The 22,441-nt window shown below is 42.2% G+C and overlaps 2 protein-coding genes across 5 annotated transcripts; both read right to left on the reverse strand.

Moving 5' to 3' along the window:
- Positions 1-772: 772 nt before the first annotated feature.
- gnb3a (guanine nucleotide binding protein (G protein), beta polypeptide 3a) lies at positions 773-6,885 on the reverse strand. 4 transcript variants are annotated; one of them, XM_006802851.3, is made up of 10 exons: positions 6,714-6,885; positions 5,000-5,100; positions 4,095-4,203; positions 3,817-3,962; positions 3,501-3,564; positions 3,038-3,200; positions 2,885-2,951; positions 2,597-2,798; positions 2,273-2,489; positions 773-1,850 (listed from the first exon to the last, which is right to left on the reverse strand). In XM_006802851.3, exons 3-10 carry the CDS (start codon positions 4,149-4,151, stop codon positions 1,744-1,746), a joined length of 1,023 nt encoding a protein of 340 aa, XP_006802914.1. In that variant the 5' UTR covers positions 4,152-4,203; positions 5,000-5,100; positions 6,714-6,885; the 3' UTR covers positions 773-1,743. The 4 variants fall into 4 exon arrangements, with proteins under 4 accessions (XP_006802914.1, XP_035768914.1, XP_035768912.1 ...); XM_035913021.2 differs by lacking the exon at positions 5,000-5,100; XM_035913019.2 differs by lacking the exons at positions 5,000-5,100; positions 6,714-6,885 and adding an exon at positions 4,327-4,456.
- Positions 6,886-11,018: 4,133 nt separating this feature from the next.
- Positions 11,019-22,362, reverse strand: p3h3 (prolyl 3-hydroxylase 3). The gene is made up of 16 exons (XM_006802849.3): positions 22,028-22,362; positions 20,515-20,699; positions 20,140-20,298; positions 18,571-18,763; positions 18,357-18,488; positions 18,110-18,252; positions 17,809-17,898; positions 17,665-17,717; positions 17,494-17,573; positions 15,229-15,356; positions 15,059-15,154; positions 14,824-14,974; positions 14,565-14,682; positions 12,689-12,764; positions 12,460-12,600; positions 11,019-11,674 (listed from the first exon to the last, which is right to left on the reverse strand). Exons 1-16 carry the CDS (start codon positions 22,320-22,322, stop codon positions 11,507-11,509), a joined length of 2,208 nt encoding a protein of 735 aa, XP_006802912.3. The 5' UTR covers positions 22,323-22,362; the 3' UTR covers positions 11,019-11,506.
- Positions 22,363-22,441: the final 79 nt, after the last annotated feature.

Genomic DNA, 22,441 nt, shown 5'->3' on the forward strand with positions numbered 1-22,441 from the left:
AGTGTGGATGGGAGTGAGGCTGATTGAAGCAGTTTGCACTTTCACCTCACAGTAAGAGGGTCCCTGGTTTGAGCTCCAACTGGTGCATCTCTATGTGGGGGTTGCTTGCTCTTCCTGCGTCTGTGTTTGCTTCCTCTGGCTTCTCCTGGCTTCCTCCCACAGTCCAAAGACATATATGTTAGGTTAGTTGGTGTTTTTAAATTAGCTGGACGCAATATGTGAGATAGATAAAGTCCCGCTTGAATAAATGCAACTATCAATAATCATATTACTGTATTTTTTTTAGCTTTTTATATCCTGTCTACCTGCAGAAGGAACTGAACTTGTATCTTAAACTGGTTTTTGTTGTGTGTGTGTGTGTGTGCATGGTTCCTGATTAATCAATAATAAAACTAAACAGGTTTGACAGAGATTCATGTTGAGGGAATTCAGGACAAGAGCAGATTTTTAAAGATCTGCTCATTTATAAAACCAATCAGGTTTTGTTTAGCATGCATCTGTGTGTAAAAAGCCTGCAAGGCTTCACATCTGAGCTTGTTAAATGCACAAAAGAGCCTGTTTATCCTTAAGAGAAACTACATTCTTATGCTTTTGTCTAGACAACTCAAGTCACGCTACAAATAAATGCTCACATTTTCTCTACAGTAAAATCAAAGAAAACAGAAGCGTGGATGACATTTCACATGCTTCACTCGTATCTAGAAGGATTTGAATGCCAGAAATAAACATTTAGACTTGTGTAATGCAGATGTTTATTAGATAGTGCTGCTTCACTTTGTACAGTGTGTATCCACTCTGGAAAAGAGCCCGTTTAAATTAGAGTTAGATTGTTTTTTTTATTTTTATATACACAACCTGTCCTTCAAGTTTAAAGGTTTGCATGCAGAGGAAAAGTAAGCACTTATATACACATTCAGATGTACTACTCATAAGCACAGCAGCCATTACCATCCATGTACCACTCATACAAAGAGTCCTGTCCTGAGACAAATGGGTCATCTTTTTATGTAAGTGCTTAGCGAAGCATGAAAATCATTTTATTATCCCATCTGTCAGTTCAGCAGTTTACCCAAAGCACTTTTCAGGTCTAGCTACCGAGGGGTTAGGCCGAGTGATGAGACCCAAAATCCTGGTAAATATTGTCCATCGATCATATACAAAAACACACGCTAATGCAGACATCTGCAAGCTAGAACTCCATTTTAACTAAAGTTAAGAAAATGAACAGGAAGTAAATGTAAGCATCTAGAGAATCTACCAAAACTAACAACAAACAACAGTCTGAAACAATAAAGCTCATATTATTTATATGATTTAACTTATGCTATGATAGAAATCACAGCATGTTAGTAAGTTACCCAACACAACATATGCTTCGGCTGGACGTATTCAATTCTATCTCATCCTGTGTGCTACCGTTTCCATTTGGCAACTGTTCTCAAATTGCTGTAATTAATGTGCATCCATGTGAACCACAGTACAATTAACTACTGATGGGAATGACATTTGCTCAGACCCCCGAACCCAGAATTCCCCCATAACGTGAGAAGAAAGTTTGGAGCGCAACGTGATGGAGAGGAGAGAAAATCTTCACATTACAACCCCGCTCCACCGTTAGATAGGACTTGGCACAATTTGACATACCCTCTTCTCACCCCATGTAACTCCTCATCCCCTCCCACAGACCTCAATTTCTTTATATTTTCTTCACTTCACTAAGTGCTCTCTTTGCAATGAACAGCCTCAGTTCCAGATCTTAAGGAAGCTGTCCCAGGATCCCGTGCAGCACGCCATGCCATCCGTGGATACTCCGATGCAGCTCACTCTGTTGTCGTGACCAGCCACCACACCTGAACGGCAGCAAGCAGGGAAATAAATGAGACAAAGGGTCAAACATTTTGAAATAAACTTCCAATTCAGATTTATCTCCCTTGTTTTTCTTTTAGTTCACTTATGTGCAAAACTAAACTTTACAAGGAAATGTAACTAAAAGAATATTGTGTACTTGTAAAACTAATAATAGACAGGAAATGTAATTTTAGTCTTTCTTGTTTGGTCAGATTTGTCCAGCAGCATTAAGAGGAGTTGGTGCAAATATTTATTGTCCCTGGGGTGTATATGGGACTGTGTGTCCGGTGTTTGTGTTGCATTATATTACTGTATTGAAACCACAATGACAGAAAGAAGAGAGCAAACTCACTCTGGAAACTAAGTGAAAGGAATATAGCAGAAAAAAGATGGAGAAAAAAAGTAGAATAACTCGGTTTCTCACCGACTCTCTCGGCTTTGAGCGAGTCCCAGATGTTGACGTTGAAGTCGTCGTAGCCAGCGAGTATCAGGCGTCCAGACAGGGAGGGGGCCAGAGAGGTCACCCCGCACATGATGCTGCTGTCCTGGTAGGTGATGAGCTCCTGGTCAGCTCGCATGTCATACAACTTGCAGGTGGCGTCATCTGATCCTGTTATCACTGCATTACCGTTGGGGAAGAACTGGAGGAAATAGAAGTGGTTAGAAAGCGTGCCTCCTTGGACAGGACGCGCTGAGAGCTTTGCACACAATGGAAAAGGAAATCTTTTTTTTTCTCCTTTGTTCTCACCCCAATGGCATTGATGTCACTCTCGTGACCTCCAAAGGTCTGTCTGCAGGTGCCCTCCCTGATGTCCCACAGCTTAGCTGTGAAGTCACAAGCCCCTGAGATGAAAAACTTGAAGTCTGGGGACACGCCGAGGGACATGCAGTCTCCCTGGTGTCCGGCAAACACAGTCTTCTGGGTCCCCGTCTCAATGTCCCATAGTACGCTAGAAAGGCAAGTTTAATTCAATTTAAAGTGCAAAAGAATCAATTCAAGCTTTCTTTTGTTCAATAAATCGAACTATATGCTTACCAAGTGCAGTCGCCTGAGCTGGTGATGATCTCAGTGTCGCTGAGGAAACGACAGCAGGACAGGTAACCTGTACAACCACAGAAATACCACATGGGGCACCGCAGGACTCATCACAAAGGAGCGTTTAATTTCTGTTTCTTGTCATCTTCCTACCTGTGTGCGCTGCCAGCTCTCTCATGACCTTGACATTCCCATCCTTGCCTTTCAGGTTGTAGATGGAGCACATGTTGTCCAGACCGCCACACGCCACAAGGTTTCCAGAAGGTGCGTAGGCACAGGTCATCACCCACGATGACTTGAGGGGGATGGCATTGACCTAGGTGTACACAGAGGACAGGAGAGCTTGTTTTCAGCCTCTGAATTTACTGTCGTGTATTTAGTTGTCTCACGATGGAAATTTAGATCCTGTAACTTTTAAAGGTATGTGCTTAAGTTTTAATGTTTGAGCGAGAGATGCTTAAGGCACAGTGAGAAGTACATTGTGTATTTTGGTGTGTTTGAGAGTGAATGCACCCTGCAAGGTTTACAACCACGTTTACTTTGGGTTTAGGTGTAGCTGGAAACAAAAATTCCTATTACCGGAATTGTAATAGACCTGCCCTTTGGCCTCTCCTACCTTGTTGGTCGTGATGGTGTCCCACACTATGAGTTTTCCATCCTGCGAGGCACTGACACACAGCCTGGGGGAGAAATGTGGATTAAAATCAGCAAAAAACCCCCCAAAACATGTGAAGCAGAGGCTGTAACATTAAGAATATGCGTCCCCCTATCAATTTACTCAGTTTAAAGCAAATCTAATTTACCATCTCCCTTCTGCATATCTGGACTTTGCTCACTCTCCTCACAATTATTTAGAAAATTATTAGAAAACTATCAGGTCTTCACAAAAAAGCAGGTGTTCTTTCAATTTGTGCAGCATGTTGGGTAATTACTTTGAATCAGTGGACCAGTGCATTGCATAGATCTTGGCAAGATGACCCCTTAATGTTTTCCTGGTCTTCATCTGGACACGCCCCACCACTGTGATCCCAGCTACTGCCTCCTGCAGTGTGGTATCCTGCACCGCCTTGCGAGCTGCCTGCAGAGCACACACGTACACAGACACACACACACAAACTGCCGTCAGGAATAATATGTGAACACACGTCAGACAGAACAGTATGTGTATTATGCTGGCTCTACCACAGATGATATATTGTGGCCAACTTACGGTAATCTGGTCTTTGAGACTATCTGCCTCCTTTCGAAGTTGCTCCATTTCACCCATGGCGATCAATCAATAGTGGGCTGTAGAGAAGATGTCAGAAGAGGCCGTAGTCCTGGGAATAAGAAGGAGAGTTCCGGTGAAGCAGCATAAACAAAACTCAGTCACCAAGAAATCATAAAATCTTTGCCAAGTCACCCGCGCTATCACTCCATCCCAGAATTTTACCTGCATTTACCTGTTAACCTCCCTACTGCAGGTCTCCAGGTAAGTGCTGCTTTGCAAGTCAAACCACCCCCATCTGCTTTGCAAACTTTTTCTAACTTCGCAGGAACATACAGAGAAACCCACAAGACACACCTACACTCAGACACGCACGCACAGGCAGACCGTATGAATATTCACCCGGTTAAAGTTTGCTCTTCAGACGATGTGAGAGCAAAGATCCTCACCCTCAATGTACACACAAACCAGTATGTCCTGTAATGATGCGTATCAGCTCTCACTCGCTGCCTCTCAGCTTCACGGCAAATTCACAACACTTGTAGAGGAATTTGCGCCATTTAACACTCCAGGTGAGCTCTCATCTGCTGCTGATGGCTATTAAATTTGCTAATGTGATGATTAAATGAGCAATGTTTAGCGGTAAAACCAATCGCCTAATGGTCAGACTCATAAAGTGTGACAAATATCATCAACGCACAACTGAAGAGGCAGCCAGAAAGTCAGAAAGTGGCACAGAGAAGTTCAGATGGAAAAGCACGCCGTTGATTTCTCGGGTGAAGCACCACAATATAAGCAAACTTTAAAAAGAAAACACACCCTTTTCAGTTTCTTGTACAAATATTAAAAGTTACTTCTTTTTCTTTCTAAAGCAATCAGTTTTCATGATGCCATTTCCTTTATCTTACCTTAAAAAGTGACAGGAGGGAATACTTGCGCTGATTTTACCGTGTGCGTCCCTGCAGCGATCTCTCGCTTTCTCTCCCCTCTACTATTTGAATGAGTGTCCCTGTCAAAACACATGACCAAGTGGATTTGCCTCTAATTTGTTTGAAGTGAAAAGGAGAGGAAGGGAAAGGAGGGAGTGACTCTGTAAAAGAAAGAGATTTGATTTAATTGTTTGCCACTGGGCTTTATGTGTAAAGCTAAAGTAAATGGATGATGGCCTGATGCGGCGCTCCACAAAACACACACCAGCCACAGCAGCTACACTTTGGGTGTAGCTTTCTTAAACTGCTTACTGATACGTCGACCCTGAAGTTTCTGAACCAAGGGGGATTTTAAAGCCTTTGCTCCAGATGTGGAAATTGCTCCAGTAATGAGCGTTTTAATGACGCTTGAGTGTTTTAGTCGTGCTATTACCCTTTTGCCATTGTGTTCCTGGGACCCTGCCATTGTTCCGTGTGATTAAATGACTACTAGGGTGGTGGGATGGTGGAGTGCATTAACACAAACAGAGGGAGAAGTGGAGGCAGAGGGAGGGGAGGCAGGGGGTTGAAATAAGGGGGGGGGGGGTAAGAGGTGAGGCAGGAGAGTGAGTTTTAAATCCTACTGGCTGAGATTTTAAGGGATGCCTTTTGAATCAAATCTGCTCTCATCCGATTACTGACTGCTCTTTGCATCTGGATAAGAGATGGAGAAAGGGATGGGGCGGCAGATAGGGGCATGAGGTAGGGGGCAGATGGAGGAGGTGGGCAGAGGGAGAGCTGGTGAAAGGTGGGGCAGGGCCCATGAGTATGGCCAGTGATTCGACTTTGAATCAGAGAGCTCCTCAAACAGTTTCCCTCTTATATTCTTGAAGGGGATGTTAAGAAGTTATTAAATGGCAGCGAATTATTAGTTTATGTGAAATAACATTTATGTCACTATTAAGATGTTTTTCATTGGCTTTATTAATTAATTAATTAAACCGTAACACTCAGTTCGCATCATAGTGAAAATGTCAGCCTGACTTCAGCCAAAGCACCTCTCCCTTCTCCACCAACAGTGTATATGACTTCTTTTAAAAGGCACACTGTAATTTTTTTCATGTTGCATAAATGCCATCGACCACTTCTTCAACTCTTAAAACTTCAAACAGCTGATGCTTTGATTCTTAAGTTTACACGGAAAATAATAACTGGAATAACTTTACGCAGCTCTGTCATACAGATTATGTCCGATTGCATTAAGAGTCAGACCACAAAAGGAGTTTGTTTTTTATTCAGATTATCAGAGCATACAATTAAATCACTATTGTATGCTGATCCCGTGCAAATCCCTCATCTGCATGTGCTGTAAGCAAAAGATGAAACACAGCTAAAGGCATCGGGTGTCCATCAGTATAAATGTGACATCTCCATACTCGATATTTAATCAGACTGTTTTAATAATCAGCAGGTTTCCAGCTTGAGAAGGACTCTTACACTTCTTTTCTGAAGTGTAGGAATCACAACACTCAAAACAACCACATTTAACGTCAGAAATATGGACACATTTTTAAAAGATATCAGCCGGAAATGTGTTCAGGTCCGTTTTGTATGACCCTTGATGCCCATAAAGCATGACACCGGAGTATATCCACAAAACTGAAAACTGAAAACATCAATGTCTGCTGAAAGGAACACATGACCATCCACTTACCAATCGGAGACTGCTATCGAGGTGTTCTGGTGGATCTTCAATCCCTCTTCCTGCGGCGGCCTCCCTCAGGTTGCTGTCATAAGTTCAGCCTGTCTGTTCCTACTCTTTCCTCCACTCATTCGCTTTTGGTATCGCGGACAGTGCGGTATTCCTCACTTGCCTCACTGCTCCTATGAGGAACAAATGAGGATTGGAGGGATGAAGGGAGATCAGCAATGAGGGGATAAACCCTGGGATGGAAGAGTAAGGGGGAGGGGGGGGTGATGGTGAAATAGACAGAAAGGGAGAAGAAACAGTGGGTGAAACCAAACAAGGTGCAGAGCATGTCTGTAGGGTCACAAGACATGAGCCGGGGTGAATCCAAGTCAAAAGACTAAGACATGGAAATCGTGGAGGGGAGGGAGAAGAGGATAAATAGAGGACCTGGGAACATGGCTTTTTATGGTGCTGAGATAGTTTTCAAAAGATCTATGACTGACAGAAGGGTTTGTGTTTTGTAAACCTGAGGTGAAGCTAATATTAGAAAGTGTATGGGCAGAGGGGGAGATTGGCAGTGTAGGGATCAGACTGGCTACAATGATAAAGCAAGAATAACTGCAGGAGGGGAATGGATGATTCTTACACACAAGCAGACCAACAACCATGGGCATTTACTGACAGTGTGTAGAGTGTGCGCCACTATAGCTGTCTCCTATGTTCTTTGTCATCTAAAGGTAGAGATAAAGAGCCACAATATCCCTTCGGTTAGCTCGAGTTCTGCCCACACATCTAAATTTAGAGGTTTCTGTTGTCACTCGTCTGTTGATGTGCCACTCCACAGCGTTTGCACATTATCTAACAGAGTAAATCACCTGTGTTAGTTACGAAACAACGCAGCTTGCACTCACGATCATGACATTGCATTGTTAGGCAGAGAGCCGGATCCACGAGAACAGACTGCGTTTGACCCAAAAGGCCTGGGAGAAAGTCACCGAATCAGGTGCTGAAACCCAAATGCATTATTAAAGGGAGCGCCCATTCCTTTCTCCCACTGAGGTTTTCACATGGATCAGGAGAGTCACTTTATTGAGAGTTACTTTCTGTAGCTGAAGCATGTTCATGAAACATTTGTGGCAGAGCTATTGTACTGCAGTGTTTGTAACTTCTCCTTGAAATTTGTGTCAAATACCCAGTGTCCTCTGAACTAGAAGAACACATTCAAATCCTAAACTAGTCCTAAAACAAATTTGCTTAGGGGTGTTTACAAGTACACAGTGACAATATGCAAAACATCCCAGTCTAAGACCTTGTTTAATGCTCTTTCTCTAAAACACACTTCACTTAGTTGCAAAGAATAATTAGAAAATATAACATAAAATCCTGCCAATGAAGAAATTAAATAAGTAGCCCAGATATCACATTACTACTTTCCAGGCAAACCCTTGTTGACACGGATTCGGACAGTTGAACGCCATCAGACAATACGAATCCCCTGTTTGCACATTTGTGAACATATCTGTGTTTGGAGCAGAAAAGCCTTTGCTGTGTGCTTCCTGGCTTCATTCTGTGATTCAGCATGGCTAAATTGAGCTCTGCAGTTTAAAAGCGTTGGCCTTTGCTCGCTGGATTGTGGTAACGGCAGTGGTGCTGACCCTTGATTTGGAGAAATGGAGTCAGGGAGGCACAGGCTGTGAAACGGCGAGTGAAACAGAGAGAAAAAACATAGAGCAAAACAAGGGATTTGTTAGCAGAGGCACAGAAACAGGACGGGATAAAGACAGAAAGAGTGTCCGATTATGTGTTACTATTTAAAGACTAACAATGCCGCACTCTTCTACAAGAAAAACTCTCAAAGTGGTTTGTAAAATCTTATAATCTGCTATGATTTTATTACATTTACTACTGATGTTAAACCGACTGAACTGAAAGCAGAAAAGGTGAGCATCCCTCCCCGAGTGAGATGAAAATTTAAATATATGTCATTCTGCACTCGGTCCCTGCACAGCACAATAAAAACAAGAAGAGGAGAGTTTGTTTTGTTTTCTTTGCACACGCTGAAAGAGATCTCTGAACATTTGATCTGTGGGAGGAGTGAGTGGATTAAATGACAAATGTGTCAGACACAAACATGTTGTTAGACTGCTGATGTTTATATAACTCGTTATGGTCTAGACGACCCTTACTGAAGTTCAAACCCAGTATCAAAATGGAGCAGAAAGCTGATTTAAATGACTTTGAGCACGGCATGGTTGTTGGTGCTACAACTGATGATCTACCGCAGTCACTTCTGCTGGCTAAGAACAGAAAACCGAGACTACAATTCACATAGGATCACCAAAATTAGACAACGGGAAATTAAAAAAGCATTGCTTGGTTTGATGAGTCCCAATTTCTGCTGCGGTATTTGAGTGGTGGGGTCAAAATTTGACACAACACGAAAGCATTGTTTCATTCTGCCTTGTAACAGCTGCTCAGGCGGCTGGTGGTGTAACAGTGTGGGGGGACTTTATTACCAGGTGTGGATCACTGAAACACCACAGCCAACCTGTGAACTGTTCCTGACCATATCCTTCCCTTTATAATGTGCCATTTTGCTCAAATCATCACAAACTGGTTTCTTGACAATGAGTTCACTTGTACTCAAATAGCCTCCACAATCACCAGATCTCAGTCTCATAGTGCACCTTTGGGATGTGGTGGAACGGGAGATTTGCATCATGGATTTGCAGCTAACAAATCTGTAGCAATCGCGTGATGCTATTATGTGAATATGGTGAAAAATATCGGAGGAATGTTTTCAGCACCTTGTTGAATCTGTGCCGTGAAGAATTAAGACAGCTCTATGGGTGAAAGAGGATCCAACTTGATACTAGCAAGATGAACTTGAAAATGAAACAGCAAGTGAGTGGGTGTAAATTCACCTTGCAATATCCTTGGTAAATTCCCAAGCAATATCTGTGTACTCTCAGCAGGCAGTTTGTGCTTAGACAAAAAAATCTGTCAATCAGGTGTGGGTATAATTTGACTGATATTTCAAGGTTTTACTGTGTACGTTAAAATGAAGAGCGTTCGTTTTTCTGCCAAGTTTCTTTCAGTATTCGTGTGTAAACTGGCAGTGTTTTGATGCAGAGAGTAGCAGAAGAGGTCGTCTCACAGCAACAAGGTTCTGGGTTCAACTCAAAGTTGATTTTCTGAGCCGTCTGCAGGGGAGTCGAGGAGAAAAAATCTCCTTCCACTTTCCAAGCAAACTCAAATGACTGCGAAGACTTTTCACCTATCCTGAAGGGTTCAACAGTAACAGTAAGCTGCTGTAAACAGAGTACAGTTTCTTGTTCTAACTGTATGTAAGCAGTTGGTGTGTTGAAATGTTGCATCTCTGCTGCTGTTCTTTTAACTTTTGATATTTAGTTTTAGCCCTACCCATATTTGAGGAAGCTTTGCCTGTTGTCAGGCCACCCCTATAAACAGGAATGTAAAATAAAAACTGGAATCTTATTATTTCTGTTTACTCTACTCTTCAAAATTATGTAAGGCACAAAGGCCAGACATCATCATCAGATGGCAACCAATATTAGGTTAGGGTCATAATCACAAATAGTAGGAAATGTGATATAGGAGATGAGCGATCCTGTCAGCTACTCACTACACACAGCATTTAATTATAATAACACCAGTTTTATAACTATGCGGCTGAGCCTTACATAATTTTTGCTGCTCATGTAAAAACATAGAAATTTGATGTGTAAATTTCTCGTTTGTATACGCAGGTATCATTAGACGGCTGTGGTCTTTAATGTGCATTTAAAAAGCATTAAAATGCATTATGCATAAAATGCTTTTTAGTGACTAACTCCTACTTAAGTGAAGATTAATGCGGAGGTGTTTTGGGCGCTACGTGGTCTCAATGTGAGAGGGAGGGAAGAGGTTAAACCCAAGGCTGCATTAAAAAGGGCCCACCGACCCAATTCCAGCAGCAGGGGATTATAACACAGGGGGGAGTAAGAGTGTTAATATGGGCCACGAATGGTACTTAAGTCGGCACCTAATGCACAAGATGAAAGCAGAGGAGGGGGGCTGAGTGGAGGCTCTGGTTGTAATGGGGAGGATAAGATGGGAGAAGGTGGTCGAGCATCACTGCGCTGGATGTGAATGATTAAATCATCTCTCCCGGATTACTATTCCATATTCTAAATGGGAGATGTTTTTAAGCTTCATAAACAAATGCACTCATTTATGAGGGATTAACAGTAATCTCTCTATTTCTATCTTTTTTTCCCCTCCCTCCACACCTCTCGCTGTCTCTCTCTAGTCCTTTTCTCCCTCTTTTACTGCCTCAAATGATAGTTTCTGGACAGCGTCACTGTGTTTACAGGTTCCTGCTGCTGTTTGGTTCCTATCTTATCATCCTATCTTTGTCTAACAAACTAAATAAACTTTAACCTTCTTTTTGTTTAGTTTTAATTGTTTTTATCAGCAGGGTGTTAAAGAGGGTGTGCGGTAATCACCTAATAGATTACACAGCCCTGTTTTCACATCATCTAATGCGCTCTCTGTTCAGCACTTGCATGCATTTGGCATACAATACCCACGATACACCTGTACAGAGTCACATTTACAACTTTTTTTTATTCTCTTTGGTTTTTAGGGCAGTGATTGACATTAGAGGGACGACAGGACATTATTTCTCTCATATACCCTCATCATATACAGTATAAATACAGTATATACACACATGCAAACTTTACACCACCAGGCAGCAACATGAAGAGGGTGAACGTGTGGGTAAATTATGGAGTTTGGGCTCATTCTAGTCCTCACAGCTCATCCTTGCCCCCCGTCACCCTGCCTCTCTCTCGCTTCTTCTCCTTTGTCACTTGGCTCCGAGCGTTACGGCTAGAGGTGGCGCCGCCCTCCTTCTCCTCGTCCGTTTTCACCACGCTGTGTCCATCTGCAGCCCACACGGCCTCTGCCTCCTCTCGCTCCTGAGGGAGAGATCCAAAATACAGCTCAAATATTGACTTCCTGCAGTTACAGTGACATAAAACTAAAGTTTGGGAGGAACATTCATCTTTGTTGGAATAATTTCAGCTTCTCTTCTTGCACTTTCGGGACAATTTTTCTGTAAAAGAGATTCTCCTCTGTTAGAGTGAGCTTCATTTGCTCAACACGAGCCCACAGGGCAAACAATGACCAAAGCGGGATAAACTAAGTTAATGAAACTTTGCTTGCATAACCAAAACTTTTATGAAAATGTAGCCAAGCAGAAAATGTAAGGCTGGAGCTGAAAACCCCCTGCTCATCTAAGCAAAGTGTGTTTCTACATGTAAATTTAGATTTTCTTTTATCTACGTGATGCTAAAAGTTATGTAAACTGAGTCGTTTCAATAGTCTCTTTGGCTCGACAGCAGCTCTTCAGCGCAGCTCCTTACATCTCTGTTATTATCACTGATGAGGACGCACTCCGTCACTGCAGAAAATCACAGCTTATAAAAGAACTAAACATGTTTTGGTTTATAAATTGTCAGGGGCATAAAAAATGATTGCATTTATGATAAACCTAAAAGACAATGTCATGGCATCACCACAGACCAGGCACAGTAAATAGGAAAACATGCAAACAGCCACAAGATTTGCATTGTGCCCCAGCTGCTCATGTTATCCAACACCGGTATCATGACATCATCAACCACACGCCTGCAGGTGACCGGCCAGACCTGAGGAGGAGGAGAAGGAGGTCATGGCAGCTCTGTGCTGTCATAAAGCTCACCCTGTCCCTGTAGAGCTTCTCCTTTGTGAACCAGAGGGCCAGGGCGCACCGCCGGCCTCTGGTCACCGCGGTAACACCGTGAGGATTTACCGGACCTGAGGAGAAGCCCACCAGTCGACCACAGCTGGGTTTCACTCGAGCCTGAAGGCACAGAAGACAAGTTTACCAGCTCCAACAAATATATTAATTAAAGAGTTAAAATAGTAATAAAAAGATTAGAATGACTTACCGTTACTGTCTTGGCATCTCTGTTAGTGAAGAACAACTCTCCGCCATCAAAGTCGTCATTCAGGTAAAGGATGGCGCTGTGAGACATTTTAATCCCATTTATTTATTTTTAAATTTCACACCTATGTACAGCGTTTTAATTTCTCACTAAAACTTCTCAGGTCTTCATCCATCTATGGCCACTTTATATTTCTTCATCGTTTACTATACGATGAAGAAACAGGCAGGTGAAGATGTTGCGTCTAGTTGAGATTCTGTGCCATGGAGAATTGTCAGTTTAATCAATCATGCAAAAATAATATAACATTTAGATAAGAAAATTGTCCAAAAAAATAAAATAAATTCATTACCCCTGAAATAAAAAGAAATGTAACTTTACTTTGCAGCATTGCATTCCTGCCACAAGGAAGGTCAAATCCAGGGTTAAAGTTTTAAAATGTGAAATAGAAACCCTTAATCTGTAACAGGCTGGTTCTTCTGAAGGTTTCTTCCTGTTAAAAGGAAGTTTTTCCTTCCTACTGTCACCAAGTGCTTGCTCCTAGGGGTCATCTTGTTAGGGTTTCTCTGTTTTGTTGTAGGATCTTTAACTTTCAATATAAAGCATCTTGATGTGACGGTTGTTGTGATTTGCCACTGATTAAAATTCAATTCAATAATGTCACGAAATGTTAAAACTGACAGTTACATTTCATAACAGGAGCACTCAGACAGCCCACCTCCATCCACCTCATAACCATCTCATAAAATCTGAAAATGATATCTTGAAAACTGTGGACACTAAAGTGCTAACAAACAAACAGACAGACAAACAGAACTTGCAACAATTACATATTTCCTTCCTTTGGTCAAAGCAGAAACATTGAAACACTAGCACCTACAACCATTTGGGCCTTTTTTTTGCCAAAAATTCAGCTCAAAATGTAACTAAGCCATTTCAGCTTCCAATTATTAACGTTTTTTTTCCTTAGACTGACCTGTTAGCATAAAATAAAAACGAAAAACACCAACTTTAAGTGTCACGTTCAGTTTTCAGTTGCATTTATTTATGGAGCAATTGTGTTGTAGAGCAGTGTTTTCTCTGCTCTCCCTCCACCTCCATCAGTTCATGTAGCTCCAAGGTGTCATTATTTCCCCATAACAACAGAACAAAACTATTTATCAGTGACGACGGGTGCTCTGGTTGTTTTGATATTTGCCACAATTGTTCCCCTGAAACACTGTTTAAGACTTGCAGTGCAAACTAATGCTTTTTAGGTAATTCCCTATAAAATCAGCAACATCTAAGAAATGTTCCCAGCTGTCCTCTTCAGAAACAGCAAGATATTTTTCTGTAATCAGTTTTCGAGCACCAGTATCTTGGGATACATCATTGTTTAAACAGCAAAATGAGTTGCAGATACAAGCATGCTATGTTTTAGCTTTCCTTTGATTATTTGCTAAGGAAAGCTTCAAAAAATTGACTTCATTTTCTAATACAGTCATATTGTAACACTCCCAAATGTAGCTTATGGCTGTAAAATGGAGAAACAACGTCGATGTTCACATCTTCTATATAATGGTTTGAAAATGTCACATTCCTCAAGCAACTAAAGGTGTTTCTCAGAAAACTATTCTGAGCAGACAAAAGTCTCTGGATCACAGAGATCTTTGTTCAGTTTGTGACAGCTTTGTTCTGGCAACGATGACATGTACCATTCTCTCACTGTTATAAGCTGATGATATCTAAGTGACATTTTACCAGTAAAGGCATATTAAAACATTCTGTTCGTGGATATTTGCTGGAATAAAATGGCTTGAGAACATCTTCTAAAATAATTTATGGAGAAAGTGTGAGCCCAAACGTATTATTAATCCACGAAGAGATGTTTTTTCAGTACCTGAGGTCTCTGTGTGTGAAAGCTGGTGGTTCCTTCCAACACTGCTTGGTTTCCGGCTCGAGGAGACAGTTGTCAACGTGGACGGGGTGAGAGAGGTCGAGCCTGCCCTTCTGATCATCTGATTTAAAAAGAAAAAACAGAACAAGAACAAAATAACACATTTAACTTTAAGTAATAAAGTAAGAATAGAGTGGATGATTTGGTTACACATTAGAGAACCTGTTCCAATTATCCTAGTATTGAGTACTGTTGGTTTTACCTGTGACAGCAGTGCGACAGACCAGGTGTGTGAAAGTGATGAAAAGTCCTGAGGGGCTCCTGAAGTAGGAGTGCAGCACGGTTCTCACTCTCTCACCCAGCTCATGTAACAGCTTGGCATCTGATTGGTTCACCAAGCTTTCCTGAGCCAACTGAGGAAGAAGCAGCAGTGAGGGTCACGAGATGCTGCTGAGAGCGTCTCGTAGACCTGCTTCAGTTACGTCATTTCCACCCACCTTCACCGCCCTGAGGACAGTCAGACCTTCAAACGTCTCATGAGGAGTGTGTGGAGACCGCCGTCCTCGATAACCATCTCCAAGAGATCCTGCCACCTATGAGAGATGACGTAAATGTGTAAGTTAGGGGTTTTCACATGCATGCATTAAAAAAAACTGATTGAACTTACTGATGCTAACTGCAGTATTCTGTCACACTCCTTCTCGGTCATGACTCCATCCAGGACGACTCGATTGGTGCCATTCAGCATCTCGTCGTCCATTGTGATAGTCACGCCCACCCGAGGCACCGGACCTCCTGCAGAGAGGACAAATAAGAAAGTATAAGACAGTAAATGGGTCACTTCTTATTTTAAGCAGAAGATGGTGATACGACTGTGTTTTTGGTGATATGAAGTCGCCGAAGCTGCCAAATGGGAAATCTTTGCTTCTATAACAACAGTGTGTAATGGGGCGACCAGATCCCAACAAACTGAATGTATTCTTTTTGATTTTACTTTTATTTCAGGCGCTGGTCTGTTTGGTCTTCAGGTTTCAGTAGATCCATAGAAACTGTGTCACTTCACGCCTCGTTTTCCTCTGTGTGAAATTGATAAATTATTCAAGCAAATAAGACAAAACTCTATTTCTCAGTATAAACTGCCACTTCAATTTCTTTGTAATAGTTTTCATGATATTCAACAAAACCCACAAAGCTTGTGACTTTTTGGTGACTTTCCCTGATGGCCATAGCAGCAGACAGGTTAATCTCCACTTGACTATAAGTGACTCCTTCCCTGTTTTATATTTTAGAAAAGTCTAAGAGATGAGATGAGAGATGAGATAGCCTTTATTTGTCAGTTGCAGGTCTTTTGCCCACAACCGAGATGACAGACCTTGCTGACCGTACATACAATACACAAACATCACATTGGGGAGACAGGTCAGGCTAGGTACCGAGGAAAAAAAACATTCAAATGTGTAACACAAAAGGATAATACAGGAATGCACAGATATCAACACACCATAGCACAATAAACACAGACAAGCAACATGGGAAAGAGTTCCAGTGTGTACATCTGATCTGGGACCGCTGCAATCTTTCGACTGCGCCTCCAACTGACCCGATGTCCACATCAGAGGGGAGGTAAGCGTTGGAGGTGGTGTTGGATCCGGGGTAGGGAGGGTGATGCGTCGGTGAGTACTTATCAGTATCAGTATATGTATGTGTGTACGTGTCCATAGTTCAGCTGAGACAGTGTCCTTCGCCCTGCCAGGCTAAGTAAACAGTCTTCCAGCCAACCCAGGTGGCCTTGCATGGAATGGGAAGGAACAGACTAAACACAGTCGTTATCGGGGTGTTTTGTTCAGCTCCGGCCTTGTAGCTGGCGCCAAAGGGGTATCCGCATAAGTGATGTTATTTTTTTACTTTAGTGCGAACAGCTCATATGAATTTCTGTGATGTTGTCATTTCTTGTGCTCAAGGAGCCAATTTCTGAGCCAATTTCACGGCAGTGTGCCTCCCCGAGATGTCATCCAATTTTGCGCCCAGAGATGTTATTCAGGACTAGCCTTCCGAGATGTATCCAGTCTGCAGTCAGAGATCTTATTCTCTGACTGAAGGGGTGCTGCACTGTGCTGCACTCAATGAGCCCATTTGAGAAACTCACGCCTCTCCCATCGTTCCAATCCCAGCGGGCAGCCTTGTGGGGGTTTGAACAGCCGGTTCTGCTTTCTTAATTCTTCGATAAGTCAGAACCAAGCCAGCTCCGATCCGCCAGAACCCTGTAACTATGGTTCCGAATAGGTAGATATCTTCAGCACTCAGGCTCAGACTTCTCGTTGAGAAAGGGGTGTCAATTGCATTTAGGGACCAGTTGATCCAATCCATAATTCCTCTTTTAGGTTTTAGAGAACAGACTGTGAGAGAGTGTTCCAGGGAAAATACAAAAAAAACCACGAGACAAGACAAGGACATAAGCAGGGAAGATAAGGGAGAGGAGAAAAAGTGCGTCCGCCTCCTCCGAGAGCCAAAAAAAAAAAAAAAAAAAAAAAGCAGTGTAATATATAAAGAACAGAATGTCTTCTAGTGTGTCATCTTTAACAGAGATGCCAAGAAACTGTGACACACTACAAATAAACGATCTTCTATTCTCTAATGTGTTAGATTTTCACATACATAAGATGTGTGAGCTGTTATAATCTGTTGATCCTTACTCACAACCCTACAAAGCCTGTAGGTACGTGTGGATGTTATTCATTATTTCACTTGTTAATGGATAGATGGATGTTAATGGTTACATGCCAGATAAACAGGCATATCTGTCATGGATACACTCGTGTTTCCTTGCTTTAAGCTAGCTGAAGTGCAATTAAGGTGACGAGGAGCTCCTCCCATGATGCCCTAGGTAGAAAAGGCTGAAGACACATAGCATAGGTAAAATACAGTCTCTCACCTGCAAAAAACCCACTGTCATCCACTTCCTCTTGCTGCTCGCCCACTTTCATTTTCTCATTCATTTTCTCTTTTTCAGCTCTAACAGTAAAACACAAAAGATACAGATGGAGTTTTCTGTTTCATTAGTTTCCTCTAGTGACAGATTCACCTTTGATTTCTTTTTTTTTACCTCCAGATCTCCCTCAATGATTCAGGTACAACATCTTCTGGAGTCCAAAGATCCTGCACAGAGGGTGATGAAGAATCTCAGCAAAGAAATGCTTTATAGCTGTCTCTCTTGTCACTGCACTGCACATTTGGCATCAGTACTTACTGGATCTGTGAAAGTGAAGTCGAGGTTCTCCATACCAAAATACAACAGCTTCTTCTCCTGCAAGGAGTGGTTGATGTATCTGACAATCTCCTGTGTGACAAAAAACACACAAACCTGTGCTTAAACATGACTTTAAAGATGAATTTGAAACTTAATGCTTGAAATAACTCAACAAGAGAAGAGAAAAAATGTATTTCTTATTTAAATTACTTGGATTACTTTATTGGATTTATGACTTTTTATGTTTTTACACCACTGTGGTCATTTTAATATAATGAACCTTGAATGGTTTGAATGGTACCTGAGCAGGCTGTGTGCTCTGTGACTCTGTGTCTCCCCCTAGTGTCTCATGGTAGAGCTGCAGGTTGTCTAAGGAGTCCTTGTCAGAGGGGTAAAACAGCAGGAAAGAGCGAAGCATCTGCAACGCCCCGCTTATGTCACCAGCTGCCGGGAATTGAGGATGCAAAGTAATGCAAAGTAGTGCATCAGTCTTAAGATGAATAATACAATCACGTGTGTGACCTTCACATTGACCTAAAAAATCAGACCTTTAAACTGTGCGATGTGCAGATGCTCAAGCTGTGTTGGCAGGAAGTCCTCCTGAGCAGAAATCCTTCCAGGTCGTGTGGCCACTTGAGTCACGCATGACTGTCGGCATGAGAGCAGGGAGAGGGAGAGGGCTGGACAGAAAACAAAAACTGGTGACATTTGGCTCTTTCTGGTCTCTTTCTGTCTGGCTCAAAACTTCTGCCTGCTTCTCACCTGCTGCCTTTTCAAACACGCCGTCAACGCTGTCAACTCCCCTGTCCTCAGGCAGCCGTTGGGAAGCGACTTCACACTGCACCCTGCACTCCTCCGTCTGCCGCAGGGTTTCATTCACACAAGCTTTCCATTTCTCTGCTGCTTGCTTCCATTCAGAGTTAGCCTCGAGCTGCAGTGCAGCATCATACAGGACCTGAAGTCAGTGACACAGAGACAGAGATTAACACAGTGAAATAACACAGTCGCCATTTGCTTGCTAATTTAAAAAACAAACAAACTAATGACTTGTATATTGTTTTGTATCATAGTGTTTAAGAAATATAACACTTTTAAATATAACTATTTTGCTGTGCAAAAGTATTCTCAATGCTCCTCTAAGTAAACCTTACAGCAGCATTAACTGGAGGAGAAAACGATTAACCGTTTATAAAACACACACTAACCAATAACGATGAGATGCTATTGAATTATAGGTGGTTTACACACTGATTATTACAATTCTTATTGTTAAGTGTTATACGCCATCCCCCCCCCCCCCCAAAAAAAAAGCGTTTGATGATGTACATTTTTACATTTTTACTTTTGAGACATGTGCATGTTATTACAGGCAGCATTTATGCCTAATCGTGATATAACACATGTGGCTGAATAGTGAAAATGATAGGCAGAGGCAGACACCCCACATCTAGATTGCACGGCTAGAAAACAAACAAGTGAAGGTGAGAGTGAGACAGAGAAATTGAGTCCCTCAGGCCACGTCTGACTCTCCACAGTGACGTCTCTAAAATCATTCTGTTTGAACGCCCTTCATTAGCTGTTGAGTTGTGAACTTACATCAGAGTGAGGACTATTAGAGGACTAGCTATGGCTTAGTTAGGATCAATCAGTTAAAGAAAAGTCTGATATGTTTGTTCAAAGCCTTTAAACCTGTCTGCATCTGTCTGCTATCATTAACTAGTTAGCAAGTGCAAAAACTCACACTTCCACTGCTTAACTAGTGAATCAAAGCTTTTATGCTTTTTAGGAACTAAATCTGAGAACTATTGGTTCAGAGGACTTAAAGTGCTTCAAAAAGATAAGTAGTTTGGTCTTTCGTGCTATCTGCTTATAGCTGGACAATAGCAACACTAGCGGCTGTGAAAGAAGGTCGAAGGTAAGGCAATATGTTTGACTAGTGCTGACAAACACTGTTAACCTAACCATTAAGCCTCTTTAGATAAGTGTTCTTTATCTTCGACTACAGATTTTATGACAATGAAGCAGCTTTTTAGAATTTCTGTTGAATTAAGATAATTTTTAAGGTAATCACAACATATTTGCTTTAAATTGCAACATTTGGAGTGGATGTAAGACAGCCTTCAGTTTTTTCAAATGTCTTTTTAAGACATAGAAATTTCATGTGTCTCTCCTCTGTGCTTATGAAGGTATGAGGGCTCCAAAATGCTGAAGGATCAGCTGATTCTGAATGGGTCAGACAGTAAATTTATTTAGATTTGATAGATTTTCTAAACAGTGCAACCCAGTTTCTTCCCACTTACACTGTATGCCCCATTACTCTTCCCTCCTCACCCAGTGTTTCTCATTGTGACTCTCTCTGTCCTGAAAATCTTCCTCGGTCACGCCTTCCATCCGTCTGTACTTCTCGATGTTGTTTCTCATCTCCAGGTGAGAGGGGTTGGCCACGAAGTAGGTATGAGCTGCCGATGCCGCCCTCTGCAACTTTTCCAGCTGATGTGGAGGAAAATGAGAGACTGAATGAAGTTTGTTACAGACCAATAAGGGTGTTGCTGTGATTATTTATGCAGCTGTGAGCTGAACTATGATTATGGCTGCAGACCATACTGACAGGTGCTTTCCTCTAAATGACAATTTGGAACACAGTAATGACAATTTAGGAGCTTCATTATGCAGTAGCTCCTTACAGCTGTGTAAAGAATGGCTTACCTTGTAGTAGGTGACTTGCAGAAAGTTATAAGGGTTGCGAGTGCCAAACTCGTATTCTATATCAGCAGAAACAGGAAGCTGTCCAACATGTGTGACAGAGCGTCCAATGCAGAACCTCAAACACTCAGCTTTTTGCTGCACCCAGTCCAGGGCCCAGAGGTCCCACATAGTCCCGTGTTCAGAGTCTAAGAACACACACACCATTGAAAAAATTATAAGGTCCCAGCCTGTGGCCTATATTTTATAAATTTTGAGTTCTAGAACTGCAAACAATCCACAACAAAACACAAAAAAGCCTATCTTACACATTCTTTGAGCTCTTGAGGTCACATTGTTTTTTAGCTACGCATTTAGACACTGAGAAGTGAGAGTGAAGCTGCCAGTAACTTCATAAAATCTAGTTTCCAACTAGTAATTAACATAGACTCAAAGCTATCTGTCTGGCTACATGATAGGTCCAATCTTTTTCTTCTTTTGGCCGTTCCCTTTAGGGCTGATCACAATGAATCACCTGCCTCCATCTCACTCTTTTCCTATTATCCACCATCTGCATGGCCTCCTTCACCACATCCATGAACCTCTGCTGTGGTCTTCCTCTTTTTTTCTTACCTTGCAGCTGCCACCAATACATATAGCCACTATCTCGCCTGTGCGTATGTCCAAACCATCTCAACCATGCCTCTCTAACTCGTCTCCACCCACTCCACCCTGCCTGCATTACGTTCTTCACCTCTCCCTTGTGTACTCTTTGTCGCTTTGGATACCCCAGGTATTTAAATTCATCTACCTTTACTACTTCTACTCCTCTTCTCTTCAGAGCATAAGTACACATCACTATTTCGTCTGCATGAATCCATGAATGCTCTACGTATTCACTGAGTAGGTCAGTCGTTTCTGGCCTTGCCTTAAAGGTGGCAGGTTTGAAAACATTCAGCAGGTTGTATGGAAGAAGGTACTAGTGACTGCTCCCTTATTTCTCGCAGCAGATGCCCCTCCTGACATAGCCCTTCAGGGTCATCCCTGAGGGTGTGTTTGTGATCTAGCAAGTGTAATTATGTCAGTTGTGAGAAGCTAAAAGAATAATTGAATTTCACAAAATCTGTTCTAATATGTTGCATGATGCACTGATGACATTAATACCAGGGTATAAAATAAAAAGACTGGCTGACAGCTGATTCAGACACTGACACTTAGTCTGTCTTTTCTTGTTCCATTGAAGCAAATTAGCTTTAATTCTTCATTACACAGTTTTGAAACATCCAAGTCGCCCAAAACTGTGTCACAGACGATCTTTATTGGCCAATTTTTGCTGATATGCCAATATTAGTCAGCAGGGACAAAACTGGTCTATACCAGTGTTATATAGCTAATTTATTAGTGCAGTTTAATGTAATTACCATGTTACTGACTGTTAAGGAGCTTCTACAGCACCATTCAGGCGCATTGTTCAGACAGATCATCATATTACCAGTAATTGAATATCTGTTATAATTTATATTACCGCCCAGCTTACCCAGTTTCTTCAGAGCCTCTGTCCCTGCTGCCATACAGTCATCATGACACTGCCTGCGGACCCTGAACAGGGATTCCCTGGTCACGACGGATTTCTCCAGCAGCTCTGCAGCTTTGCCCCACTCCCCACTAAAATATGCGCGGACCCCGCTGTAATACAGAAAATCATACGGCTGCAGAAGTGACATAACATTGGGGCTGCCTCTTGCCCAAGCCGTTGAGGTAAAACTAAACAGTGCGAGAATAACACAATTAAACGCCACGTATACAGCCAAACGTCCCGATTGAAGCGCCATGGTCCGACAGGCAATCCCAGCAGAGGAGGCGAAGGTGGGAGCAGAGGAGGGACTCCAAGGGGAGAGCTACCCACAAAGTTTCCTCCCTGTTAAGAAAGTGGGGGCTTTTATTTGAATTT

Source organism: Neolamprologus brichardi, chromosome 11 (assembly GCF_056152115.1).
Source record: "Neolamprologus brichardi isolate AB-2024 chromosome 11, ASM5615211v1, whole genome shotgun sequence".
NCBI classification, from domain to species: domain Eukaryota; kingdom Metazoa; phylum Chordata; class Actinopteri; order Cichliformes; family Cichlidae; genus Neolamprologus; species Neolamprologus brichardi.

What these genes read in the sequence shown, in the direction of transcription:
- p3h3 (XM_006802849.3), bottom strand. Translation starts at nt 22,322, where the DNA reads ATGGCGCTTCAATCGGGACGTTTGGCTGTATACGTGGCGTTTAATTGT. An exon ending in AGAGGCTCTGAAGAAACTGG is followed by an intron (nt 20,700 to 22,027) that starts GTAAGCTGGGCG and finishes GTGTGTTCTTAG; the next exon opens with ACTCTGAACACGGGACTATG. An exon ending in TTCACACACAGAGACCTCAG is followed by an intron (nt 12,765 to 14,564) that starts GTACTGAAAAAA and finishes AATGTCTCACAG; the next exon opens with CGCCATCCTTTACCTGAATG.
- gnb3a (XM_035913021.2), bottom strand. Translation starts at nt 4,151, where the DNA reads ATGGGTGAAATGGAGCAACTTCGAAAGGAGGCAGATAGTCTCAAAGAC. An exon ending in ACACCATCACGACCAACAAG is followed by an intron (nt 3,201 to 3,500) that starts GTAGGAGAGGCC and finishes GTGTACACCTAG; the next exon opens with GTCAATGCCATCCCCCTCAA. An exon ending in GTGACATCAATGCCATTGGG is followed by an intron (nt 2,490 to 2,596) that starts GTGAGAACAAAG and finishes TATTTCCTCCAG; the next exon opens with TTCTTCCCCAACGGTAATGC.